The sequence below is a fragment of the Anopheles aquasalis genome, chromosome X (genome assembly GCF_943734665.1).
Source record: "Anopheles aquasalis chromosome X, idAnoAquaMG_Q_19, whole genome shotgun sequence".
Lineage (NCBI taxonomy): Eukaryota > Metazoa > Arthropoda > Insecta > Diptera > Culicidae > Anopheles > Anopheles aquasalis.
In genome coordinates, this window is record NC_064876.1 from 7,849,686 (window position 1) to 7,873,689 (window position 24,004).

A 24,004-nucleotide genomic window follows, 5' to 3' on the forward strand; every position below is an offset into this window, starting at 1 on the left:
GATCGTGATACGAAAGCAGATATGACAACACGACAATAATTCACTTTTTTTTCGTTCGATTCTAGTATTTTCCAGGCACAACTATGCTTCTAATTGTCGTACCATAATGGAAGACCTTGTAACGAATTTTTTTTTTAGGGCCCTTTTACCAGTGTCTTGTCTAGAAAACAAGACTGCTTTACAACTGGTGAAAAAACTAAGCAGTCATGTTTTAAATTAGTGAATAAACTGGTAATTTTTTGTGAGTCCAAATACGCAACAGTTACTAATACAGTGGTAGACATTCGTTTAGCCGAACTAAGTTTTTTCGAGATTTTTCTCAAACTAGCCATCCGTTTTCCATTTTGATTAATATTAACGGTATATTTTAGCGTTATTTAACACAAGTATTAACAAAAAAAACGAGAAGGATGATTTTTCGAGACAATATGAGGAAAATATGAAAATTTCACATAGACATTCGTTTAGCCGAATTGCTTGAAAATCACATTTTCTCAAAAGTTTGTTTGAAACAATGTGCAAGTTGGTATTTTTTATAACTGCCTGCATTCCAAACAAATCCAAAACTATATTTGCCATGGGTTCCGATTAGATTTAATGGGTTTCCTATTTAATTTCAGTCTAATAGTAGTTAATGGCTTGACATAAACTCAAAATATTTTGAATTTGACGATCTTTTGGAAAAACCAATCTAAATAACAAACACAAAATATTTTGTATGTGTTTGCAGTAGGAAATGCATGCTAAACTTTGCAACAAGGGACGTTTTTGTCTTCAAGCCGTGCATTCGATTGTTGGCGAAAATGAGTTCATTTGTTATCTTACTGAAATATAAGCTCTCACACCTCGTTAGTTTCAATGAGATGAATTAACCCTCGGTTGGGCACCCGGCGTTTACCCCTTCGTTGGGCACCCGGGTACCCGGGTACCCCACTTATGTGCATTGCATTGTTATGTTCTTGTATCATCGTTTGTATCAGTTTTATGATAAAAATAGTGTTCTAGAACTAATTTAAGAGTCTTCGGAACGTATTTTTGTTTAAAAATCGCAAAAAATCCAATATAAACAATAAAAATAATGAACACAATGCATTGATACCCCTTCGTACGGTCATTCTCTACCGCGTACGTCGTAAAGCAAGCAATAAGATCGTAAAGTGATCGAATTTTCCAGCAAATATGTTATTGAAATTATTGATTTCTTCGAATAAATCAGTTTTGAATTGCAATAAGGCAATTTTGAGCTATAACCAATTCAGTTAATTGGGCACAATTGAGCTAGGAGGTCAGATCAGTTGCTACATGGTGCGTTCAGAAAGTAATGAGAATTATTTTTCTGATAAAACGGTTTGAGATAACGTGTTTAGTTTTTTACGATAAGGTAGAGGAAGATTTTAGCTATCAATAGCACTTTATTTCATTCGGCTAAGACCAACTGAAAGAATATGGGACGATTTTTCGTGAACCATGTTTTTAGTTGATGTAACACCGTAGAATGTCCCCTTTCTATGGGCCATTGGTCTGGCGCGGATCATCCGGACCTTCTTCCTGGCGCGGATCATCTGAACCTTCTTCCTGGCGCGGATCATCCGGACCTACAGAAAAACATTCCGTTGGTGCCAGTAATTCATCAAGTCCTCATACATTTCTGTTTGCGTGCTATGTGCCAGGAAGAGGTCCGCGATGGGCTGTACCAGTGGTCCATAGAAAGGGGGCGTTCTACGATGTTACATCAACTAAAAACAAGGTTCACGAAAAATCGTCCCATTTTCTTTCAGTTTGTCATAGCCAAATGAAATAAAGTGCGTTGAATAGCTAAATCCTGCCTCTACGTTGGCGTAAAAAATTCAATACCTTATCTCAAAACGTTTCGTCAGGAAAAATCCAGTCTCATCACTTTCTGAACGCACCATGTATATTGGTCTCTGTGGTCTACGAAAATGCCGCCTAAAACCTTTCTGAGGAAGATTAGTGTATAATTTACTCATATGTTAAGAAAATTACACTATACGAACCATTTTTAATCAGTTTGATAAATAATATATAATTTAAATTGCACATAAAAGGTTTCAAAATATGTTGATTATTTTTCTCCTATTGCTCGTTGAAAAGCTCAAACGTAATGAAATTTTCATCAAAATATTGTAGTTTACCTAATTAACAATTGATAAACACGTCAACATGGATAAATGTTGGTAAAAAGTGTTGTTTTGTGTTTATAAACATAGCCCATGGGCATAGCCAACGTATGGGGTACACGGGTACCCGGGTGCCACTGGGCGGGTGTTAATTTCATCGGGTCATAATTACCTTTAACCCTGCTGTTACCCTAAAAAAAAACTCACTAATTTTATCCTCGCGGACCATTTGGTCCATGGTGTATTTTCTATGGAAATGGCTTTGTAAACGATTGAATATGAATTGTTTGGCTTTTGTAAGCAAAAGATATTGACTTACTTTGCATTATGTGTTTATATAGGTATAATAGAATACAAAGAACGACATTTCGCAATATTGGTTCGCAATCCAAATCACATAAACTAATTTGGGCGCCAAAATACGACCACGTTGCGTCTCGAAATTTGCCGGACGTTCACTAGATGAAAGGAGGGAGAAGTTTCCGTCAAAACTAATTTATATCGCAGTTATTACAATCTAAAATTATAGTCATAACAATCTAATATGCCGATTCCGGAACCACAAAGCGAGCCAAACTATTGCATTAGGTAAGCGTGGTCGTCGACTATCCGGGGGGAATGACTACGATAAGTGGTAGATAGGAGGAAGGAGGTATCATCATTCGTGTTTGAGTGACGAATGTGATGAAGAGAATCAATTGAGGTTGGTGGATCCGTTGTTCGTTGCAAAAAATCCAATGATTTGGAGCGACAAACCATTCCTTGAGATCATCGGATCAGAAGCACATAATATCATCACTACACGGCCTCGCCCCGATTAGAGATTTGTGGAATCGATGGGTGGAAATGCTTCCAATGTTCTACAATTGTCACGAAAACGTGACAAGTAACCCTCGCACCAACTGATGGGTCTGGCCAGACCCATTTCATTTTCAATCTTTAATAACTCAAGTTCTATTAATTGTAGCGTCTTGGCCTTTCGGGTAGCTTCCTAAAATTTTATTTCCTTTCGATTGATACCACTATCGTTTAAGAAAAAGTCCTCGGAGTACGCGAAAACAGGACTTAAAAAAAAATACCCATCGGACCAACTGATGGGTCTGGCCAGACCCCTACGCTTTTACACGGGGTTGTATGGGCGTACATGTTGTGTTTGAAACAATTTTTTTACCTCTAGGAATCACATAATTGAGCTCTCTCTTTGCATATGTGTTTAGCATAGCCTAAACTATGTGACAAGACAAAAATATGACCAAAATCTGTTCTATTTTTGGAAAAAAACACATTTTAGTTTCTCGATTTTTCCCATGCAAAAAGTGCCAAAAACTTGTATGCGAATTAGTACTTTCCTCTCCTAAAATCATCGCCACACATAGAACAGATTTTGATCATATTTTTGTCTTGTCACATAGTTTAGGCTATGCTAAACATATGTGCCAAAGAGAGAGCTCAATTATGTGATTCCTAGAGGTAGAAAAATTGTTTCAAACACAGCATGTACGCCCATACAACCCCGTGTAAAAGCATAGGGGTCTGGCCAGACCCATCAGTTGGTCCGAGGGGTATCGAAACATCAGTTGGTGCGAGAGTTAACGAGCAACTGGTGGCGTTCAGAGGACGGCGTTCTTTTTGACAGTATATGCCATCCAAACCGGCTAAACACAGTTTGAAGTTTTGGCTAGCAGTGGATTCCTCGGCAAGCTACTTGTAGAATATTCAACCGTATCTCGGAAAGTCGGTCACCGCAAATCCCGAAAAAACCAAAGCGAACGAGTGGTTCTAGATTTGGTCGATGCCTTGAAAGGCCATAATATTATAACAGACAATTTTTTCACTACGTTCAATTTGGGCCAAACTCTTTTACGGCGTAAGATAACTCTCGTTGGCAGTGTTCGAAAGAACAAAACCTTCATTCCGCCAAAATTACTGGACTTAAAGAAGAAACCCTTATAACAATCAACGTCTGCTTTTGATAAGACCACCACATTGGTATCATATGTTGGCCACAAAAACAAAGGAACAATATTACTAATCACTATGCATTCGCAACCAAGCATTGCCGAAGGGCCAAAGAAGAAGCCTGCAATTGTCACCTATTACAATTCGACAAAGGGTTTGTTTTGATTTTTTTTCTCATTCCATCGATATAGCATTGCGCTAATCATTGTGTTTCGGTATTCAGGTGGTGTGGATACGGCGGACCAAATGATCAGCTGCTACAGTTCAAGAAGAAAGACAAACGATGGCCATCCGTAGTGTTCGCTAATATCATAGATATTTAAGCTTTGAACGCATATGTTATATTTTCCGTGATCGACCCAATGTGGAGTCCGTGATGTGAATCTGTGAAACGCTCACAATTTTTACGACAATTAGCGATTGATTTGGCCCATGAACACATGCAGCAGCGAACAGCGATTCCAAGGCTGGCTTCATCTGCGGAATTATTCACAAAAATGTGCTCATCACCTACAACTTCCCTCAGCAGTTCGTTGACTAATGAATCTCGATCGGGCTCATCACTTTTGTCAACGCCACCATCGTCGGCAGTGCCTTCAACAAGCCTAAAAAGGTGGCCAGTGCCGGTGCTGTAAAAGCAAATCCGAGAAAAAATGTGTCGAATGTGGAGTATTTGTTTGTTAAAATGATAGAAAAGTGTTATGTAGTACATGTATGAGTCGAAATGTCCAAACAATAGCTAACGAATAGCTATATTATAACTGCTATTAAGCCGGCGATACATGAAGCGTAAACTCTCGTATAAACTCAGAATGTAATGCCAAAAAGTTTACATTTGCCGGTTACACGGTGTAAAAAAGATTATAGGTCAACGGAGCATAAATCCTAGCGTAAACGCTGTTTGCAAGCGATTTGCTCCACTACATTTCCTGTTCGTGGTTTGCATTAATAGTGAGTGTTCATTACTAGCGTTTTTAATCTTTTCTTTGGAAAAAAGATTCTATTTTTCTCACAAAAGTCGATTAAAGTTCAATGTAATTCGGATTACGCGTCTCAACCCGGTCATGTAAACATGTTCAAGTGTAAATTAATTTTATATTTACGCTTGAGTTTACGCTTCATGTATCCCCGGCTTTAGAGGAAAATGTACTATGGACCAAATGGTCCACGAGGATAAAATCAGTAAGTTTTTGTTTTTCTCGACCCCTATCATACTTTTTAGGAACTTAAATGTATATTTATGCTTATTAGCCGAAAATAGCACCATATCGAAAATTTCAAGACGATCGGAATTTTAGTTTTGAAGATATAACAAAAAAGCCAACGAGAAATGGACCAAATGGTCCGAGGGTAACAGCAGGGTTAAATATGAGTTATCAAAACAATTTCAACGCCAATTCGGCTTGAAATGAGTTGTACTTTGGGGATCCGGAGTTTCATAAAAAAAATATTGACGGGAAGGGATTCATTTTTTCGTTGAAACTTGAAATGGGTACCCGGGTACCCAGGTGTCCAACCGAGGGTTAAAACATCTTTTACAACCTCCTTGTGAATGACTAAAACCATTTGCGTTTAACTTGAACAGCTGGGAAACTGCGCATGATGAGCAAGTCACATACGACATCAAACCTTTAATATCGAGATTTAGCTTTGACCTTACGATGTGGTATGCTGCGTCCCTTATGGCTGAAATCATACGAAAAACGGTTTTATCCATTCAAATCGCCAAAAGAATACTTATTTGCTTTGAAAAATACTACATTTTGCCATTATTTAACTAAATTCATGGTAAAAAAGCCGGTTGTTCTTATGGGTAGCAATAAACTATGACTTTGCTTCGAATTTTCAATCATTTTCATTATTTTCTGTGTCCCATTTGTATAAAATTAGTCTAATTATGGGCCCTATTGCGTGTGTCTTGTCTTGAAAACAAGACTGCTGTAACTGGTGCCCGTAACTGGTAAAAAACTCAGCATGAACTGTATGAACCATGAATGAAATATCAAAGGCAACTGCGACGAAAATAAAAAAATGGGTACCAAAAACGACACAGCTCAACTGGCGACTAGAGTGAAGTCCACTGTGATCAAATTTATCCTTTTTTTATTTGCAAATAAAGCCTAGCTGATTTGGACACCTCTTCTCCGGTGATAACAGTTATCAGGGACACTCGCCAAGCAGGGCCAGCTCTATCTAGGCGGAGTGATCACTGAAAGCAGAGGGCTCCGCGAACAACTAAGTGGACTTGAGTCGCAAACGCGCTAGTCAACAGTAGTTTTTTGAGATTTTCCAATCTTTTAAGCCGGGGATACATGAAGCATAAACTCTCGTATAAACTCAGAGTGTAATGCCAAAAAGATTATACTTATGTCAAAAAGATTATAGACCCGCGGAGCGTAAATCCGAGCGTAAAAGCAAGCGTAAACACTGCACCAACATGAAGCGTAGCGTTATGATGAATTGAATGTTCTACAATCGCTAATATACAGTAAAAACATCTTTAAATATAAAAAAAGATGTTCAGAAATCAACTTATCTCGTCGATTTATGTTTTTGGTGGCCAAAAACACATGTAATTGATGTAATAGCATAGTGTAATTGCAGGTGCACGAATGTAATTGCAGTTGACGTTTCGGTATAAACTTTTATGCGATTATGCCTGCCACACGAAGCGTAAACTTTTTGGCATTACATTCTGAGTTTATACGAGAGTTTACGCTTCGTGTATTCCTGCCTTTACAATTTTCTGTAATGATTTGTGCATTCTTTAGCAATTGTTCGCCGATGACCGGGCACAAATAAATCCAAAAATTCAGGAAAAAATACTGTTTCTACACGTTTGCTCGCCATGTTAAAGAAACCGTTTAGATTTGTTTGTTTAGCTGCAGAAATCGCAACAAGCATCTCCAATTTGAGTCTCATTTCACAGACTGGCAGTCTGGTACCAAAAGGTACACGACTGGAAAAGTGAGGCTCGGTAGAGTTTCGGTCGATTTTTCCCGTTTCGTCAGTCACCAATGATAGGTAACGATGTTGGTTTTTGGTGGTGTTAGTGATTTTTATGGTCGTATTAGGAACTGTTGGGTATTCGGACCCACCAAAAATTACCAATTCATTCACTAATTCAAAAACATGATTGCTGAGTTTTTGCATCAGCTGTAAAGCAGTCTTGTTTTCAAGACAAGACACACGCAATAGGGCCCTATTACTGGTTTAACCATATTTCTTGTAATAAGCCCAAAAGACAGCAGATTGTTGGTTATTTTATGTGAAATCCGATTTTTTTACCGTTACGACACTATTTGGTTCATATTTAATAGAGGTATAACTTCACCACTTGATATTTTTCAAAAGAAATAATATATGGTTTTCTCTTATCTGTGATTATTTGAACCAATGGAACGATTAGAGTAGAAATAAACCATACAGAATTTGATTGTATATCGGGTTACTTCCGTAAGTCACTTAGCTCTAACCCATTTTTTTGAAAGAAATATTTAAAAATCAGGGTGTTATCAAAATGTGCATTTCTAAAGCTTAAAATAATCTAGATTAGCTCTACTATTGAGCTTCAAACACAAAAATTGCATTTGTTCGAAAACGATGCGAAATATTATGTTTTTCGTGCACTTCGGCTAAACGAATGTCTAGGTAAACAACCGATTAAATATGACATTTGCTCACATTTTGCGTCACAGAGATCTCAAATACCCACATATCTGAATCATATGTTACGTGTGTATTAGTCATGTATGTACCAACACTATAATAATTTGATACCATGAATTTATACATCCGTACGAAAGTGGATGCCGTTTTACTCCTGAACCTCTAGGTTCGGCTAAACGAATGTCTACCACTGTATCACCATAAAAAATCAATAACACCACCAAAAACCAATACCGTTAGCTATCAATGGTGACTTTGACGAAACGGAAAGAAACGACTGAAACTACCGAGTCTCACTTTCCAGTCGTGTACTTTTTGGTAAATGACTGCGAGTCTGTCAAACGAGACTCAAATTGGAGATGCTTGTTGCGAATTCCGCAACTAATCAAACAAATAGTTATAGTTGGTAGGTTAGGTTGATATTGTAGAGTCGCGTAGACTTAGGCTTAAGGTAGTATAGTAATAGATAATAATTGTATATTTGTAATTTTTAAATAAAAGGAGTCTGAAACGTAAACCACTTGGAAGCAGACGTACAATTAAATGCAAACGGTTTCTTGAACTTAGCGAGCAAACGTGTAGAAACAGTTTTTTTTCCAGAATTTTTGGATTTATTTGTGTCCGGGTCATCGGCGGAAAATTGCTCAAAATGCACAAATCATTGGAAAAAATTTTAAAAGATTGGAGAAACTCGAAAAACTACTGTTAACTGGCGAGTTTGCCTCTCAAGTCCTCTTGGTAGTTCGCGGAATCACTCCGCATAGATAGAGCTGGTTCTGTCTGACGTGTGTCCCTGATAACTGTTATCATCGGTAGAGGGATATCTAATTCATATTTAACAGCTAGGCTTTATTTGCAAATAAAAAAAGGATAAATTTGATCACAGTGGACTTCACTCTAGTTGCCAGTTGAGCTGTGTCGGTTTTGGTACCCATTTTTTATTTTCGTTGCCATTGATATTTCATTCACGGTTCATGCAGTTCATGCTGAGTTTTTTCACCAGTTGTAAAGCAGTCTTATTTTCAAGACAAGACACTGGCAATAAGGCCCATAATTTTCTCATTACTTTGGATGTTTTTCCTGTTGCACCACGGCTAAGAAACAGCCCGCAGAACTTGCACTTTTCTGTGTTTCAGGCCTCATTCTTTCGTTAAACAAGTTTGTACGATGTACATGCACAAATCGTACACTTTTTGCTTGATTTTCCAACCAAATTTAACTTCATTTATGCCAGGAAACGACGAGGATACGCAGTGGTAAAACGCAGTGCGATCTCCGCCCACAACACCCGACTAATTCGCAATCCCTTTCTTTTGGTACTGGTAGCAACGATCACCTCAATTTTAGGTGCTTAGTACGCGTAGTTCACATCCTTATCCTGGCGAACACGTCCTCTTCGCTGCCAACCCCATCCCCCTTCAATGTTGGAACATTCTGCGCAGATTGTGTTGGCTTAGTACTGGCCACCGGATGCTGTTGCCAATTGTTCTGCTATTGTAAAGCTGTTTCTTTCTGATGAGGCAACTGCGCAAGCAAGCAAAAGTATCCATTTGTTTAAGCCATTTTCCAGCTCCACTTTAACCTATTCGTTTCTTCTGATCTCGAGCTATTGTGAGGATTATTCCGATACAGAATGATGCGTATATGATCAGGAAGATAAACATTCACCCCTTCCTAAACACTCGCGCACGCATGGGGCACGCGCGTCCTTCTTTGCTGGCGTGGGTGGAGATCGCGCTACGTTTTTAACACAGAGTATTTCGGGTGATGATAATCTTCTCTTCCACGGTTTTCGGACCCTGATCTCTGTCCTTTGTTGGCATGATCAGGAGGGATAATCATCTGCCTCGTTACAGCCGTGGAAAACAGTGCGGAAAAATGTATCATCATTCCCGTCTATTTTGTTAAGAACGACAGTTGTATTCCTCGTCGTTTTGTGACATAATGCAGGCAAATGTACTTGCATAATCAAGCAAAAAGTGCATCATTTGTGCATGTATATCGTGCACACTTTTTTGACGAAGAAATGATGCTAGAAAGATGGAAAATACATGTTCTACCGGCTGTTCCTTTGAACACGAACACCTGCAGTGCAACAGGGAAAACGGTCAAAGTTGAGTGAAATTTGAATCAAGTAAATGCGTGAGACGTTCTACCATTATCGTACGACAATTAGACGCATTTATTTATTTGAAAAGTGCGAGAATTATTATAATTAAAAAAGGTGCATCAAATTGCGGTGCCGAGTCCGGCTTCGATCAAAGTCCGGCGCGCTTTCGAGCGACGAACGCAGTTAAAAGTATTTCCATCTCATTAGTCATCTCATTCGCGCTTCAACGCGATGTGCGCTCAAGCTGCTCGATTGAGTGCTCGTATAGCGCTGTTTCATCGGAAGTCGCGCTCACTCCTACACATAGCATACGAAAAGGTGTCTCGGCAGGTTTTCAGGGGAGTGAGCGAGTTGCCTCCTTCGCTCTTGTGATGTGACTAAATGTGATGACGTCACATCGGTCACGCACACGATAGCTCTAAAAAACACTAGTTACGTTGTATTAAAGTGAATCGCTTTTTTTTAGAGCCGTCAACAATCCAAAATGACAGTTGAAAAAAAACAGTGTAAATTAACTTGATTTTTTCTTATCAAAAACGACTTAAACTTTTTAATAATAGTATACGATTAGCAGGAAGAAATTATTAATGCATAATCAGGACGTTATAACCGTTTTTTCCGACAAAACGCCTGCTGTCGATCACAAAAATGCACACGACAGTAGTCGTAGATGAACACCAAAATAAACACAAACATGAACCAAATGAATTACGCCTAGAAAATGCAGGCGTAGAGACTGGGAAAATGAGCACTTACATCAACTTCAACCAAGAAGGATTCATTTCAAAGAAAAATTGTTGTGTCAGCGTTTGACACACACATACGTGGGCGCATACAAACGATTGCGCCAAGTTGTCTAAAGGGGTTCGATGAGGGAACGTAACAGCCCCGTAAAAGGGGACGGGACCCACTAAAAAAATATTTCTTAAACTGCACCTACACGACAGCGAATGTTGAAGAATTTCACGACGAGAACTTCAGAAAATGCTATCAATTCATATAAAGACAGCTAGACAGCTTCTAGCGAAGAAAAAAAGTATTCGTAAATAGTTTGCTCTGAGTAAGCAAAACTATTCGCGAATACTTTGTGTGTCGTGTAGGCGCAGTTTTATTATCCATGGGAGCACTGTTGAGCGACTGCTTCGGGGAATCCTTCGTGTGTGTGTGTGTGTGTGTGCTGGGGGTATGTGCTGGAATGGTGTACGTGTGAATATCCTGCATGCGACGTATGGGTGGCACGCGAGAAAATGGCGAAAACATAAACAGCGCAAGGAAGGAAAAGGAAGGATAGCGATCCAGCTTCCACCGCTTCGACAACAGGCACACTAAATTACACGCCTTTTCGACACCGGGCAGGACAAATGAGTTTGTAGTATTCGATGGAAAATAGTGTCAAAAATAACAAAGTTGTGTGTGTTTTGTTTCAATTTCAACAAAAGTCTACGTCAACAAATATGTCTTTAGTTTTCTATTTTTTTGGCATTGTCGCTGACTGTTTCGTGGATCAGTCCTAAAAGCTGTTCAACTTCTCTTTTGTAACAATTGGCATCTTAACTAAAAAAAAAATTGCAACAATGTTACAATGGATCTAAGTTAGCTCCTATGAGCTACATAGCTTAGTACTTCCTTATTTTAAGTTGCTTCCACACGACAAACGTGTAGCGATCGCAGCTCGCGCCAAGGTGATCGCAGGTCAGGTAGCCAAGCCACGCGTATAAACGCTGGCTGCGCGACGCACCTGTTCAAGCGAATCCTTGAATCTTGGCTTTTTGTATTTCGGCGTTCAACGTATCCACACGTTTATCTCTTTCGCGAACCCACTTCGTGCGTGCAACCTCTCGCGAAACCCACTTCGTGCGTGCAATTCTGAATGTGATGAATAAATGTGACTGAAACTACAACTCCTCTCGTCTCTATCGTTATTTAAAAAGGCAAGCTGAGGGAAATACCCGAGGATTGCTAAAAACGAATGCATCACGACGACTTTTGCTCAGTCTGAGCAAAAGTCTTCGCGAAGACTTGTGTTCTTCGACAGAGCTCCGCCAAAGGGCTTTTTTTATATGAAATGACAGCTTGTTCGTTCGTTCGTGATGCTTTCGCGATGCATTCGCTCCCTACACGGGCATTCATGTGTTCGCGATGAAGTTTTCGCGCACTTGCATGGGGATGACGTAAAAATAAACTTCGTCCCGAACCATTCGCGATGCATTCGCTCTAGTTTAGACGCAACTTTAGTATAGTACCTCCTTATTTTAAAATGTCTTACTGAGATCTAGCTATATCGCTTGATATGATAAACTCAGGCCAGCCGGGGGATCGATGAACATAAACAGGGTGTACTATAAAAAAATTAGAATGTTTTCATTGCTGTTTTGACATTTTTTTCAACACCAGCATGGCATATGGGGTATTGGTGTATTCGTGAGACTCCTATCTACTAAATGATGAATAAAAAGTACTCGTGCAAAAACTGTTTGTTCGGAAAAATGTATTCAAAGGCGACAGTGTCGAGTTTGCTTCGCGCCTATGAAAAAAATTCATAGAAATAACAGAGGTGCTCGGATGTCATTTTGGAATTGTTTACAGGATTAAACGAACTATTTATGAAGGGCCTAGAAAACATGGTAGTGGTCGGCAACGATCTGAGCGCACTAAAAAGTGGTAAGATCGGTCAGAACTAAAGTTATAGAAATCCAGTGCGATCCATACGAATGTTTGCAAAAGAGACGAATATCTCAAGATCCTCCATGCATCGGTTGGCCAAATATGACCTAAAAGTAACCTCTAGTGCTAGGGTGAAGCGTAATTTAATAGTTGGAAGGATAAAACATCTTTGACATGACCGATCGACACGTTGGTTGTCAGTTTTGAAGACGAAGAAAACGGTTATCGTCATATTAAATTGAATATTGATGTGTGTAATTTTTTGAAGGAACACCATTCACCATGGATTTAAGCAAACTTCGAATCTCTAAAAAATGCTGCGTTTCAGCAAGATGGAGGCCCTTCCATACGTCTAAACGGACTCAAACATGGTTGAGAGAGAGCATGAATTTTTGGTCGAAAGACTTAATGCCCTCCAAGCGCTCCTGAATGAATTCGATTGGGCTATTCAATATGGGCATTTGTTCGGCCTAAGACCTGTGAACCACACCAATGGTGATGGGCAAAACAGGCCTCCGCCTGGAATCGATTCCGGACGATTCCGACATTAGCCGAAATCGACTCCCGGAATCGATTCCCACGATTCCAGTTTGTTGTGGGGGGTGGCCGGTTTTGGTGGAGGTGTTGTTGCAGATTCTGTGCAGATTAACCCAAGTCACACAACAGCCACAGTTCAATAATGATTTACTTTGAGGCTTTTAATCAGGTATCATGTTATCAATAAACTTCTAAAGGTCAATGTTGAACTGTTTGTGGTATTTATTCATTGTGATCTTGGCTCCATTAAACAATGAGTGTTGTTGGGTATTGCAGCAATTAGCTGATAATTTTCACGGTCAATAAATACCATGCCAAAGCAGAAAAGCGTTAACTAAGTATATCCTCTTAAATGTAGGAGAAGCGCAAACGGCTTACACCCAAGTATTGAATGAATCGGGTGCATTTAATTACACAGTTTCGTTGAAGAGGGAAAAGGTGGCCGCTGACCTACAATCATTGATAGCTCCGGAGGTCCAGCAGCAGGTGGGCCGCGAAAACGACAGCGGAAGCTAAAGCAAAACAATCCATATGTACGGCGAATGCCAGATCAAAGCAGAAGAACAGTCACTGTTGCACCCAACTTTCCCTCCCTCAAGTCAAGACTTATTTCGATTCCGGTAGCGTCGGAAGCTCTACTCCCGGAGTCGATTCTGACTTGGAATCGACTCCGGCTTGAAATCGACTCCGGCTCGGAATCGACTCCGGCTTGGAATCGACTCCAGCTCGGAATGGACTCCGGCTCGGAATCGATTCCGATTTTTTGCAGGCGGAATCGGAGTGGAATCGTGGGTGCGATTCCGAGCGCCCTTCACTAACACCTATGTCTCCAAGGGTGTTCTCGAATTCGTAAACGCATGGAGAAATTAATTAAAAAAGCAGGCTGGCAAATCCACTAATTTTGTTTGTTTTTGATAAACAATGAAATAAGAGCCAATTTAAAGTTTTTAAAATAGTAGCTGAAAAAAATGGCTTGAAACTTCGATAAAGGATTTTCTCATTTTTTATGGTACACCCTGTAACTACCATAAAAAAGGATTGGAAATCAGCAAGCCGTTCGCGTTCAACATCATTGTTAAAATAAACTGATTTGAGACCTTTTGAGATATCTGCGCGCTTCTGATTGCTTTTTGGAGGGACGTTTCACTAATTCTCCCTCAACCTCCGGGGATAGTTGGTTAGATTCGCTTTTTAACTGATTAAATGTTAATTTTTCATTTATTTGCGTTTCCGCATATTTTAATGTAGTTTTGTTTACTAAAACTGTAGAAATTAGCGAATTTTTTTCGGTCACTCAGTATTACACCCTTGCTGCGAGTCATCTCGAAAGAGGCATACAGCAGCATGGTGGTAACGGAAAACCAAGCTAGTGGTTTAGTGGGTGTGAGTCCCACACTGTTTCTGAGGGGCTTCCTCAGGTTCGTACATTAGTATTCCACCTAGTTTGTTAAACGGATAAAAAAAAAACTCAGTATCTCACCGTGAGTGGGGGGCCCATTTTAAGCGGCCCATAGACGATCAACTTTATTTGTCAATGTTTTTAATGCGAAAATTGCATCACACTGTCATTTTATTTTTATTCCTCGTATTTAGGCAACATTGGACTAATCCTTAATGTTTCATCAATCAGGGCCACAGGCGCATCGTTTTCGTCGCTGTGGCCCACAAACGATGCCAATATTCAGCCTCATCAATATATTTTCAGTTTTCTAAAAATCTTCAACTTTTTTGACAGAAGCTTCAAATAGCCCAAACACGATAAATATATTGGTGTCAATCGACTTGCATGCAAGAGTTGACAAACAAAGTTGATCGTCTATGGGCCGCTTTAGTCTTTTACCGGTCAATTTTTTGGGCAGGGCGTCAGAGCTGACAGTGCCAACAGGATATTCGGTAAAAACCCACTATTCCCCGCAGACATTTGACTCTCACGGAAGGATTTGTACGCAAATCCTGGCACAATTTTTGTTGCTGTCTCCCTCGCTCTCTAGCCAGATTTTTATTCCTTTCTCTCTCTTTTCTCGGATCATCCTTGGTGCTATCCTTTTTTCGCTTCAGACGGTTTTTTTCCTGCCTCGTTCTTCGCGCCCCCCTCGAGGATCATCCGTGTAAACACACACGATCCGCCAGATTGATAGCTTTCCCGGGAAGACGAAAATGTTCGAGCAAGTTTTTCGGTGAATAATACAGGGTTACTGACATGAAGTGTTACCTATTCAAAACACTATAACTTTTTTGTTTGAAATGATTTTGTATTGATTTCAAAGACAAAATTGTTTTAAAATAATCAAATTTTCAGAAACTATTCGCTTTAGCTCAATGTGGCCACATTTGGTTCGACTGTAGCCTTCAAAGGCCCGAAAAAAATGGATGCTGCACGAATGTGATCTTGCGGTATTTTGGCTCGTTCTCGTACAATCGATTACATTATCGCATCCATACTGGCTTATTTTTTAGTCCTCACCTTGCTCTCTAACTTGGACCAGATGGAATGGTCCATCGGATTTGCGTCTGGCGAAATCGAAATCCAATGTGTGGACGAAATGAAGTGTGGAACATGATTTTTTAACCATTCTTGGTTCGCACGAGCTTTATGAGACGATTCCGAGTCTTGCAGGAACGTCCATGGTCTGCGACCGAAATGATTACGTGTCCTCGGCTCTAAAGCACTTTCTGAAACATAATATCGATAATGTGTCGCTTTCAATTTGACTCCAGGATCGATGAAAACTGTTGGAGAGCGCCCTTCAGCGGTCACAGTGGTCCAAGCCAATAATTGCGATGGGAAATTGCTACGAGTTGCCGTACTTAGGCTCAAATTCAAGTATGAACCATCGGTCAAGTAAACACGATCGTTTTTAGAGGTTATGGACTGATTGATTTGCAATTTTTTCTCATCGAAGAACAGAATGTTTGAAAAGCTTGCAAGCTTAACAACTCCTTTGCTCGTTCGCACCCAATTTATTTTTGCTGCGGTGTAAGATTGTGTCCTTTTGGGAAGTTGTAAGGCTCAACGTTGAGTTCATTTTTCATTATGGGTTGCATAGGGTCGAGCGAAATTTTCATATCTTTTGCGAGATTTTTATGGACTGCGACGCGGATGTCGTTGAATTCTGGCCTTCGCTTTCCGAATCATTTCTGGCGATGTTGCGGTTTGTTTTAGTCCACTTCCATAACGTTTTGTAATGCTATCAGTACCATTGTATCGATTTATGGAGCGATACAAAAACATTTTGATCATTTTAAGGTGACTAAGCTCACGAATTATAACTAAAGGTTGTGATTTTCCAGCCAAATAAACGCCATCACAGCTATTAAGCCGGCGATACATGAAGCGTAAACTTTCGTATAAACTCAGAGTATAAAGCCGGGGATACATGAAGCGTAAACTCAAGCGTAAAAATTAATATTTTATTATTAAAATTAAAAAAATTAATATAAAATTAATTTAAACTTGAACATGTTTACATGACCGGGTTGAGACGCGTAATCCGAATTACACTGAACTTTTATCGACTTTTGTGAGAAAAATAGGATCTTTTTTCCGAAGAAAAAGATTAAAAATGCTAGTAATGATCACTCACTATTAATGCAAACCACAAAAAGGAAATATAGAGAGGCAAATCGCTTGCAAACAGCGTTTACGCTAGGATTTATGCTACGTGGACCTATAATCTTTTTTATACCGTGTAAACGGCAAATGTAAACTTTTTGGCATTTCACTCTGAGTTTATACGAGAGTTTACGCTTCATGTATCGCCGGCTTAACGCCTGTCAGTTTTTTTCATTCATTTTTCTAATCGTCACCTGTTTCCTATAGACACTTTGATCGCGCTCGAGGTAGGCTACTTTCCACCCACGGCAATGACCACTGCATGATCCGGTAAGTAATTAAAGCAAAATTTGCACGATCAAATCTGATGCTTGGCACCTTCCTTCCAGCAAATTCCGGGGCTGCGGAAAGCTGCCAAAGCATCGCCGGAATAGTCTTGAGGTGAGTAAAAATGGTCATTGGACGTTTATAACAGTGTTTAATGTGTCATAAAACTGAAAAAAGCCATTTTTCATGTGTATTTCTGGCCATCCCTGCAGTGCGATGAGAGCGGTGTTTGGGTGTCCGGCTGCGGATCCGACTGCGGATCCGGCAGCGGATGATTCGGATGCGGTCATCCCGAACAAAATCCCTCACAAAGATTAGAAAAATGAATGAAAGAAACTTGAAAGAAGTTTGAGAATTGCTCCACCGTCTAGAGGAGTGTGAAACAATTCTCAATCTCAAGATTATGCTCAATTTTGCGGTGAATGGCCCATGCTCGCTTGAGAATGAGCTGCTGTCAAACAAACAACAGGCAATGACAGATAGTTTGACAGCTTGCTCAGCTGATGCTCAGCTATCTGTTTCCACACGAGCGAAAGCATTCTCGATTCGGATGTGAATTCTCAATCTCTTCTCATTCTCGGCAATTCGGTAACAGTGCACATAAACGGTGAAACGATTCTCAGGTTCAAGAATTTGCTCAATTTTGCTGAGAATGGCCCGAGCCTGGCCCGAGAATAGGTTTGCTGTCAAAATAACAGGCAATGACAGATAGTTTGACAGTTAAGCTCAGCTGTAGCTCATTTCTCGCTTTTTCTCTGTTCCTACACGAGAGAAAGTATTCTCGATTCGGATTTGTATGGATTTGACAGTCTCAATTCTCATTCTCTTCTCATTCTCGGGAAATTCTCGCACCGTCTAGATGCGCTGTAAAAGACTAAAATAGGCCCCCCACTCACGGTGAATTACTGAGTGTCCCATATTTTAATAAAGATTAGGTTACGAAAAATGCTGAAATTAGCGATTTTTTCGGTCACTCAGTAGCTCACCGTGAGTGGGGGGGGCTTATTTTACCCCGCCAACCAAAATGAGTTCCCAACTCGCCCTATCTCGAACATCACGGAAATGCTCCTGAAGTTCGAGATTGGGCGAGTTTGACATATGAGGTTTGGAGCAGTGAACGTTAGAGATTGGGCAAGTTTAAAACAACAGGGTACAACGCAACTTTTGAAAAAACGGTTGAAACAGCTCGACTTTTTTAAAAGATTGTAAAAAAGAAAAAAGCTATTCCCGTCAACTTTGAAGGCTCGACGGTTCTCTTTCTCTTTCTATCTTCCTCACCCCTCCCGTTCTAGCTCTAGTCCGTTCTCGTTTGGTCGTCGTGGTATGTCGTGATGTGTGGTTGTCTGAGTTGTGTGTATGTGGATGAAGGAATGTGAATGATGAGACGTGATGATGTGAAGGAGATAATAGGATTTGGGAAGGGAAAGTCACGCTACGCACTGAACTAAATGATTTATTGAAAATCACCTGATCACAAACGCTACATCAATACAGCTAACCTTGATGGTGCGTTGTGACAAAAAAGTGCATGTTTTTTCATGTTCAAAATGTCGCCGAGACTTCTTCAACGTGTTCATAATGAATTACACGGATTTTAATGGAAAACCAACAATTTGCCGAACAAAAAATTGGGTGTCACGTATCACGGGCGTATAGGCAACCGCGCACACGATCATACCGCACAACGGCTACATCGTGCACCAAATCGTGCATCGATGCACCAAAAATGCATCAAATATTGACCCCACTAGGTGGAATGTGAGCATGGAATTGGTATTGATTATTCTTTTACCAATTAAAATTGTGGTTGAATCAAGGCGTTGTTACCTTGTCGCAGGTATTAATCATGAAAACTACTTCAACACAAGTTTTGGTCAATCGCTGGCCACAATGTGCAACTGGATTGATGCACTTTGTGTGTCATCTTTCTTGTGCAGGAAAGGTAAAAAAGCTAGCAACGAATGTGCTATATTTTATTCTAAAACTTATCGTGGCATTTGCCACGAATACGACAGATGAACATGCGACGATTTATGCACAAATATCAGCCGTTTGTGAGTATATGTTTCATCAATTAAAATGCCGCAGATGTTGTCACGAAGCAGGATACGATAGCAACTTTAATACCGCGATTTGCGTCGCATTTTCCCCCATAATTCTCGCGTTTTACAGGTACAAGAACGCTTTGAATTGTCGTACGATAATGGCTTTGGTTCTGGTTGCAACGAACACCACCATTTTCGGTGCTTATTACCACCGCGTAGTTCACATCCTTATGCTGGCGAACACGCCCTCTTCGCTACCAACCCCATCCCCTCTTCAATGTTGAAACATTCTGCGCATTTTTTGTTGGCTTCGTACTGCCCCCGGATGTTGTTGCCTACTGTTCTCTTATTGTAATGCTGCTCTTTCTGATTAGGCGACTGCGAAAGCTAAAGTATCCATTTGTTTTAGCCATTTTCCAGCTCCACTTTAACCCTTTCGTTTCTTGTGCGCCTTGACAGCGATTGTGTGGATTATTCCGATACAGAATGATGCGCATATGATCAGGAAGATAAACATCTTCACCCCTTTCTCATCTCTCGCCCACGCAAAGGACACGCACGTCCTTCTTTGCTGGCATGGGCGGAGATCGCGCTGCGATTCTATCACCGCTTAGCTCGGCCGATGATACCCTTTTCTTCCACGCTTTTCGTATCTTGATCAGTGTGCTTCATCGTAACACCTGCGGCACCTTTGTAGAGAAGGTGGGATGATCATTCTGCTTCGTTACAACCGTGGAAAACGGTGCGGAAGAGCGATCATCATTCCCGTTTATTTTATGTTGAAAAAGACAGTTCTATTGCTGGTCGACTGATGGCAAGAATGCAGGTAAATCCACTTGCATAATCAAGCAAAAATTGTATCATTTGTACATGTAAATTTTCCACACTTGTTTGATTAAGGAATGGGACAAGAAATATGGAAAATGCATGTTCTACCAGCTGTTCCTTTGAACACGAACAGTTGCGGTGCAACAGGAAAAACGGCCAAAGTTCGGGTGAAAATTGGATCAAATAAATTTTTGAGACGTTGTACCATTATCGTACGACAATTAGATGCATTTATTTATTCGAAAAGAGCGAGAATTATACGAAATGCATCAAATCGCGGTGCCGAGTCCAGATTCGATCCAAGTCCGGCGCGCTTTCAAGCGGCGACGATGAACGCGGCTAAAAGTGTTTCCATCTCATCGACCATCTCTTTCGCGCTCATAAGCAAAGGTTCTCGCTGAGGCGTTTGAATAGTGCTGTTTCATCGGAAGTCGCGCTCACTCCTACAGTGAGCATACGAAAAAGTGAGTGCCGTGGTTTGCTGGGTAGTCTTTTACCTAGAAACATTCCAAAGTTCTGCACCTGTGAAAAAGAGCACACATACAAAGCACTCACGTGAGAGGGATGCTAATAGCGGGTTTTTACCGAATATTCGGTCCGTGCAGATGCTTGTGTGTGTGTGTGTGTCAGACAACATGTTCAGTACATGAAGGTATTGGGGTGTTGCGATTGCGATTATTGCAGTCCAACCGGAGGGAATACCATCGTCGTCTTCGTTATCGACCGATACACACTTAGTGGGCACCCATACATGGCTTTTGTTACCCCGATGTACGCCTCTCTTCATTACACGACACTATGGCCCTCCGCGCGTCCATCTGCTGCTGCTGTTGGTAAGTGAAAATACTTTGTGCGGATCCGGTTTCCACGCTACACGGCCACTGCCTGCCTCCCGTCACATCACACACCGCGGTGGCTTGGTCGCTTCTTGTTGTTTGTTGCAGCGTGCGAAACATGAGAATGCGCTCTCCCTTTCCCTCTGTCTACCCGGTGTGTACGTGTCTGTGCGTGTGAGAAACATCGGGTACGGGAAACCCTTTGGACAAGATGGGCCGAGCGAAAGAGAGATGCTAAAGCATAATCGTTAGACAGAGGAGAGGACCGATATACATGAACAGTGGGAGTGAGAAAGAGAAAGAGAGAGAGAGAGAGAGAGAGAGAGAGAGAGAGAGAGAGAGAGAGTCTCTCGAACGTCTAACTTGCTTGCGTCGAACGTTTAGACTCCGGAAGATGCGGAGGGGGAAAGCCAGGAAGGACGACAAGCGACGCGGTTGAGGAAGGGCACGTTGATGGTGGGGTGTACGGGAACTCGTAACTGCTGCTATACCGCGAATACCGTGAGTCGAATGGAATGGAATGGAAAACCCCGTGCACTCTAGACCACCACCACCACCGCACCAAAAGTATGTTGCCAACGCATGGACACACATATGCTATTCTACAAACACACATAACGCGAGAGTGGTGCTAGTGTGGTTGACGTGGTTTCAGCGGCGCGCGGCATGCACACAGCTACAGAATTTGCCCGCTAGCTCGCTGGAGTTGCGTCGTCACAAGGCGAATGGCCATCAGGTGGCAATGGCAGCGACTATCCTCCTGGATGTCTGACAAATGGGATGAGGCTAGCTGCTCCCTGGAGTGTCTAGCACGCTGCTATGCGGTACTTTAGGGTGTTCTAGCCAGCCACAATGTACCCACCCACCCTCACACACGCACACACAATGTAATAAGACTGCACGTGAAACACGGAACAAGAAAGGGTATAATTACCACCCCCTCACACACATCAACGCCATTTCGACGGACTGGCTAAAAAACAAGACAACCTCGACGACGCGGCGGTGATTTCGTGAAAGTTATCTATTAATGTCCCTGGAAAGCGAGCTGCTGGAGGGACGCGATACAGAGAGCAAGAAAAACAGAGAAAGAAAGATCGGTGGAGAGAGGACGAGGAACACGATGATTCATCATCCAACACACAAAAACGACATATGACAACCGATCGACGATAAAGGGCCCGAAATGTGGTTAAGCCACCCTCTCCGCCCATCCCAGGACAAGAACAAACGTTACACCTTCCACGAAATTATAAGCGAATTCCGACGCTCGCACACGCGCGCACACCACTACTAGCGAGTTAATTAGCACCACCGCTTCACTGCACTGCCGCTAACTTGCTGCTACTGTTGCTACTATTGATGCTGCTACTTCTGCTTCTGCTGCTGCTATTGCCTTGCTGCTGAGAGCACAAAAATCGGAAACAAAAAAAACAAAAATCATACGATTGTTCAGCGACGGGCGACGCTCTCTCTCTCTCACACGACTTAAGTCACATCCGTAGTCACGAACCTCACCTCACAAACTGTGAAGTGCAAATGAAGAGGTACAAAACCGGCCAGGGTGCAAGTGTACACTCGGGCAAACCCGACCGTTTGGACCCGCTATGGGGTGGGATTGGGCCGTTGTTAGACAGTTTCTACACACAGCCAAAATTTGGCAGCTAAGAGTGTTTCTACACACAGCCAAAAGTGTCAGAAAGTCCATATAAATAAAATAATGGTGTGTGTAGGGACGCTTGAAAAAAAGACAACAGAAAAACTGGTAAAACGGGTCGAATGCCCCCGTGAACTCTCCGCTTAAGGTGCTTATTCTGTGACTTGCGATTACGATGGCCTCAGGCGTTCGATTCATTTGGTTCATTTTGTGTTCATTTGCATTCGAGTGCATTTTTGTGGTCGACAGCTGGCGTTCTGTTTACATCGAGCATCGAGCATCTGAAAAACAGTTATAGCGTCCTGATTGTGCATCAATAATTTCTTTCTGCTAATCGTATACTATTATTACAAAGGTTAAGTCGTTTTTATACCGAAAAAAACAAGTTAATTAACAGTTTTTTTACTTCAAACTGTCATTTTGAATTGTTTATTGTTTTCGAAACGTTTCGAAATTCGCATGAATCATCGAACGCCTGAGGCCATCGTAATCGAAAGTTACAGAATGAGCACCTAAATGTCATTGTGGGATTTCGCCAGTATAAATTGGCAACCATTTTAGCAGGGTTTCCGATTTCCTACCTAGCCAATGCGCCAGAAAGGGAAAGGCCAACCGTTAAAAGAAAGGCACAGCTATAGGTTACCAAAGCGAATTGAAAGTAGAGGCGAATTCGTTTTGAAAATTCAAATTTCATTTTCCGGTGGGAAACGTACTCGAAGCGCCAAAAACAAAGCCATCAACTTTCACTGCTTTAATTGTTTTAATTCGCTTTCGCGCTATTTAGTTTGTTTGGTGAAGCGCAGAAAGACAGGTATGGATCGATATCCGGGGGATCCCGCTTTTTTTTTTCGTTATCTGGGAGCCTAACTCCTCTCCTTCCATTTCGAACAGCTTATGGGCGACAAGAGCGTTCGGCGGCGGTTTCGCGCCAGCAACTATCAGTCGACGACTCGCGTGAAACCATTCATCTGCACGATGCCGATGCGGCTGGACGAGGGCTGGAACCAGATTCAGTTCAATCTGGCGGATTTCACACGCCGCGCCTACGGCACGAACTACGTGGAAACGTTACGCGTGCAAATCCATGCCAACTGTCGGATAAGGCGTGTCTACTTTTCCGATCGGCTCTACTCGGAGGACGAACTTCCGGCAGAGTTCAAGCTGTTCCTACCGATACAGAAGCCCCAGTCGAAAGCCATCGCACAGCAGGCGTGCTAAGAAGGTCAGTGGCGGCAGTCCATATATCACCTTATATTGATCGGAAATGCAACCACGCGCACGACTTATATTAGGAAGTCGAATAAATCTTTTCGTATTTTGGCAATAGCTGGCTTTGGAGTCGTCTATCTCCACCGTTATAAATCATATTATGTCATATCATACCTCGTTGTTTTAAGTGACATTTGATGTATCTTTTAATCAAAACAAAACAGAATTTGGAGCAGTGGCCAAAAAGTTATAGCTGTTCAAAGATGAGTGAAAATAGTGAAGAAATTCGCTATATTTTGAAAATGTTCTACAAAAAAGGGAAAAATGCCACGCAAGCCTCCAATTAAATTTGTGATGTTTAGGGGGACGATGCTGAATCAGTTCGTGTAGCATAACGATGGTTCGCGCGCTTCCGTTCTGAAAATTTTGATGTCAAAGATGCACCTCGCTCTGGCCGACCTATCGTTGCTAA

At 41.4% G+C, this 24,004-nt stretch overlaps 2 protein-coding genes across 3 annotated transcripts in view; one reads left to right on the forward strand and one right to left on the reverse strand.

Annotated features, from left to right (window-relative positions):
- Positions 1-22,251, reverse strand: part of LOC126570792 (moesin/ezrin/radixin homolog 1) — a 61,917-nt gene extending 39,666 nt beyond the window's left edge. Inside the window, exon 1 of one of the 2 annotated variants that reach the window (XM_050228797.1) lies at positions 22,113-22,251. The gene's annotated coding sequence lies outside the window, so the exon portion shown is untranslated. Of the gene's footprint in view, positions 1-21,905; positions 22,068-22,112 lie in introns of those variants that run through there. The other variant, XM_050228805.1, reaches the window with a different exon arrangement.
- Positions 16,953-23,549, forward strand: LOC126578078 (cilia- and flagella-associated protein 20-like). Its single transcript, XM_050240334.1, has 3 exons — positions 16,953-16,960; positions 20,483-20,663; positions 23,215-23,549. Exons 1-3 carry the CDS (start codon positions 16,953-16,955, stop codon positions 23,539-23,541), a joined length of 516 nt encoding a protein of 171 aa, XP_050096291.1. The 3' UTR covers positions 23,542-23,549.
- Positions 23,550-24,004: the final 455 nt, after the last annotated feature.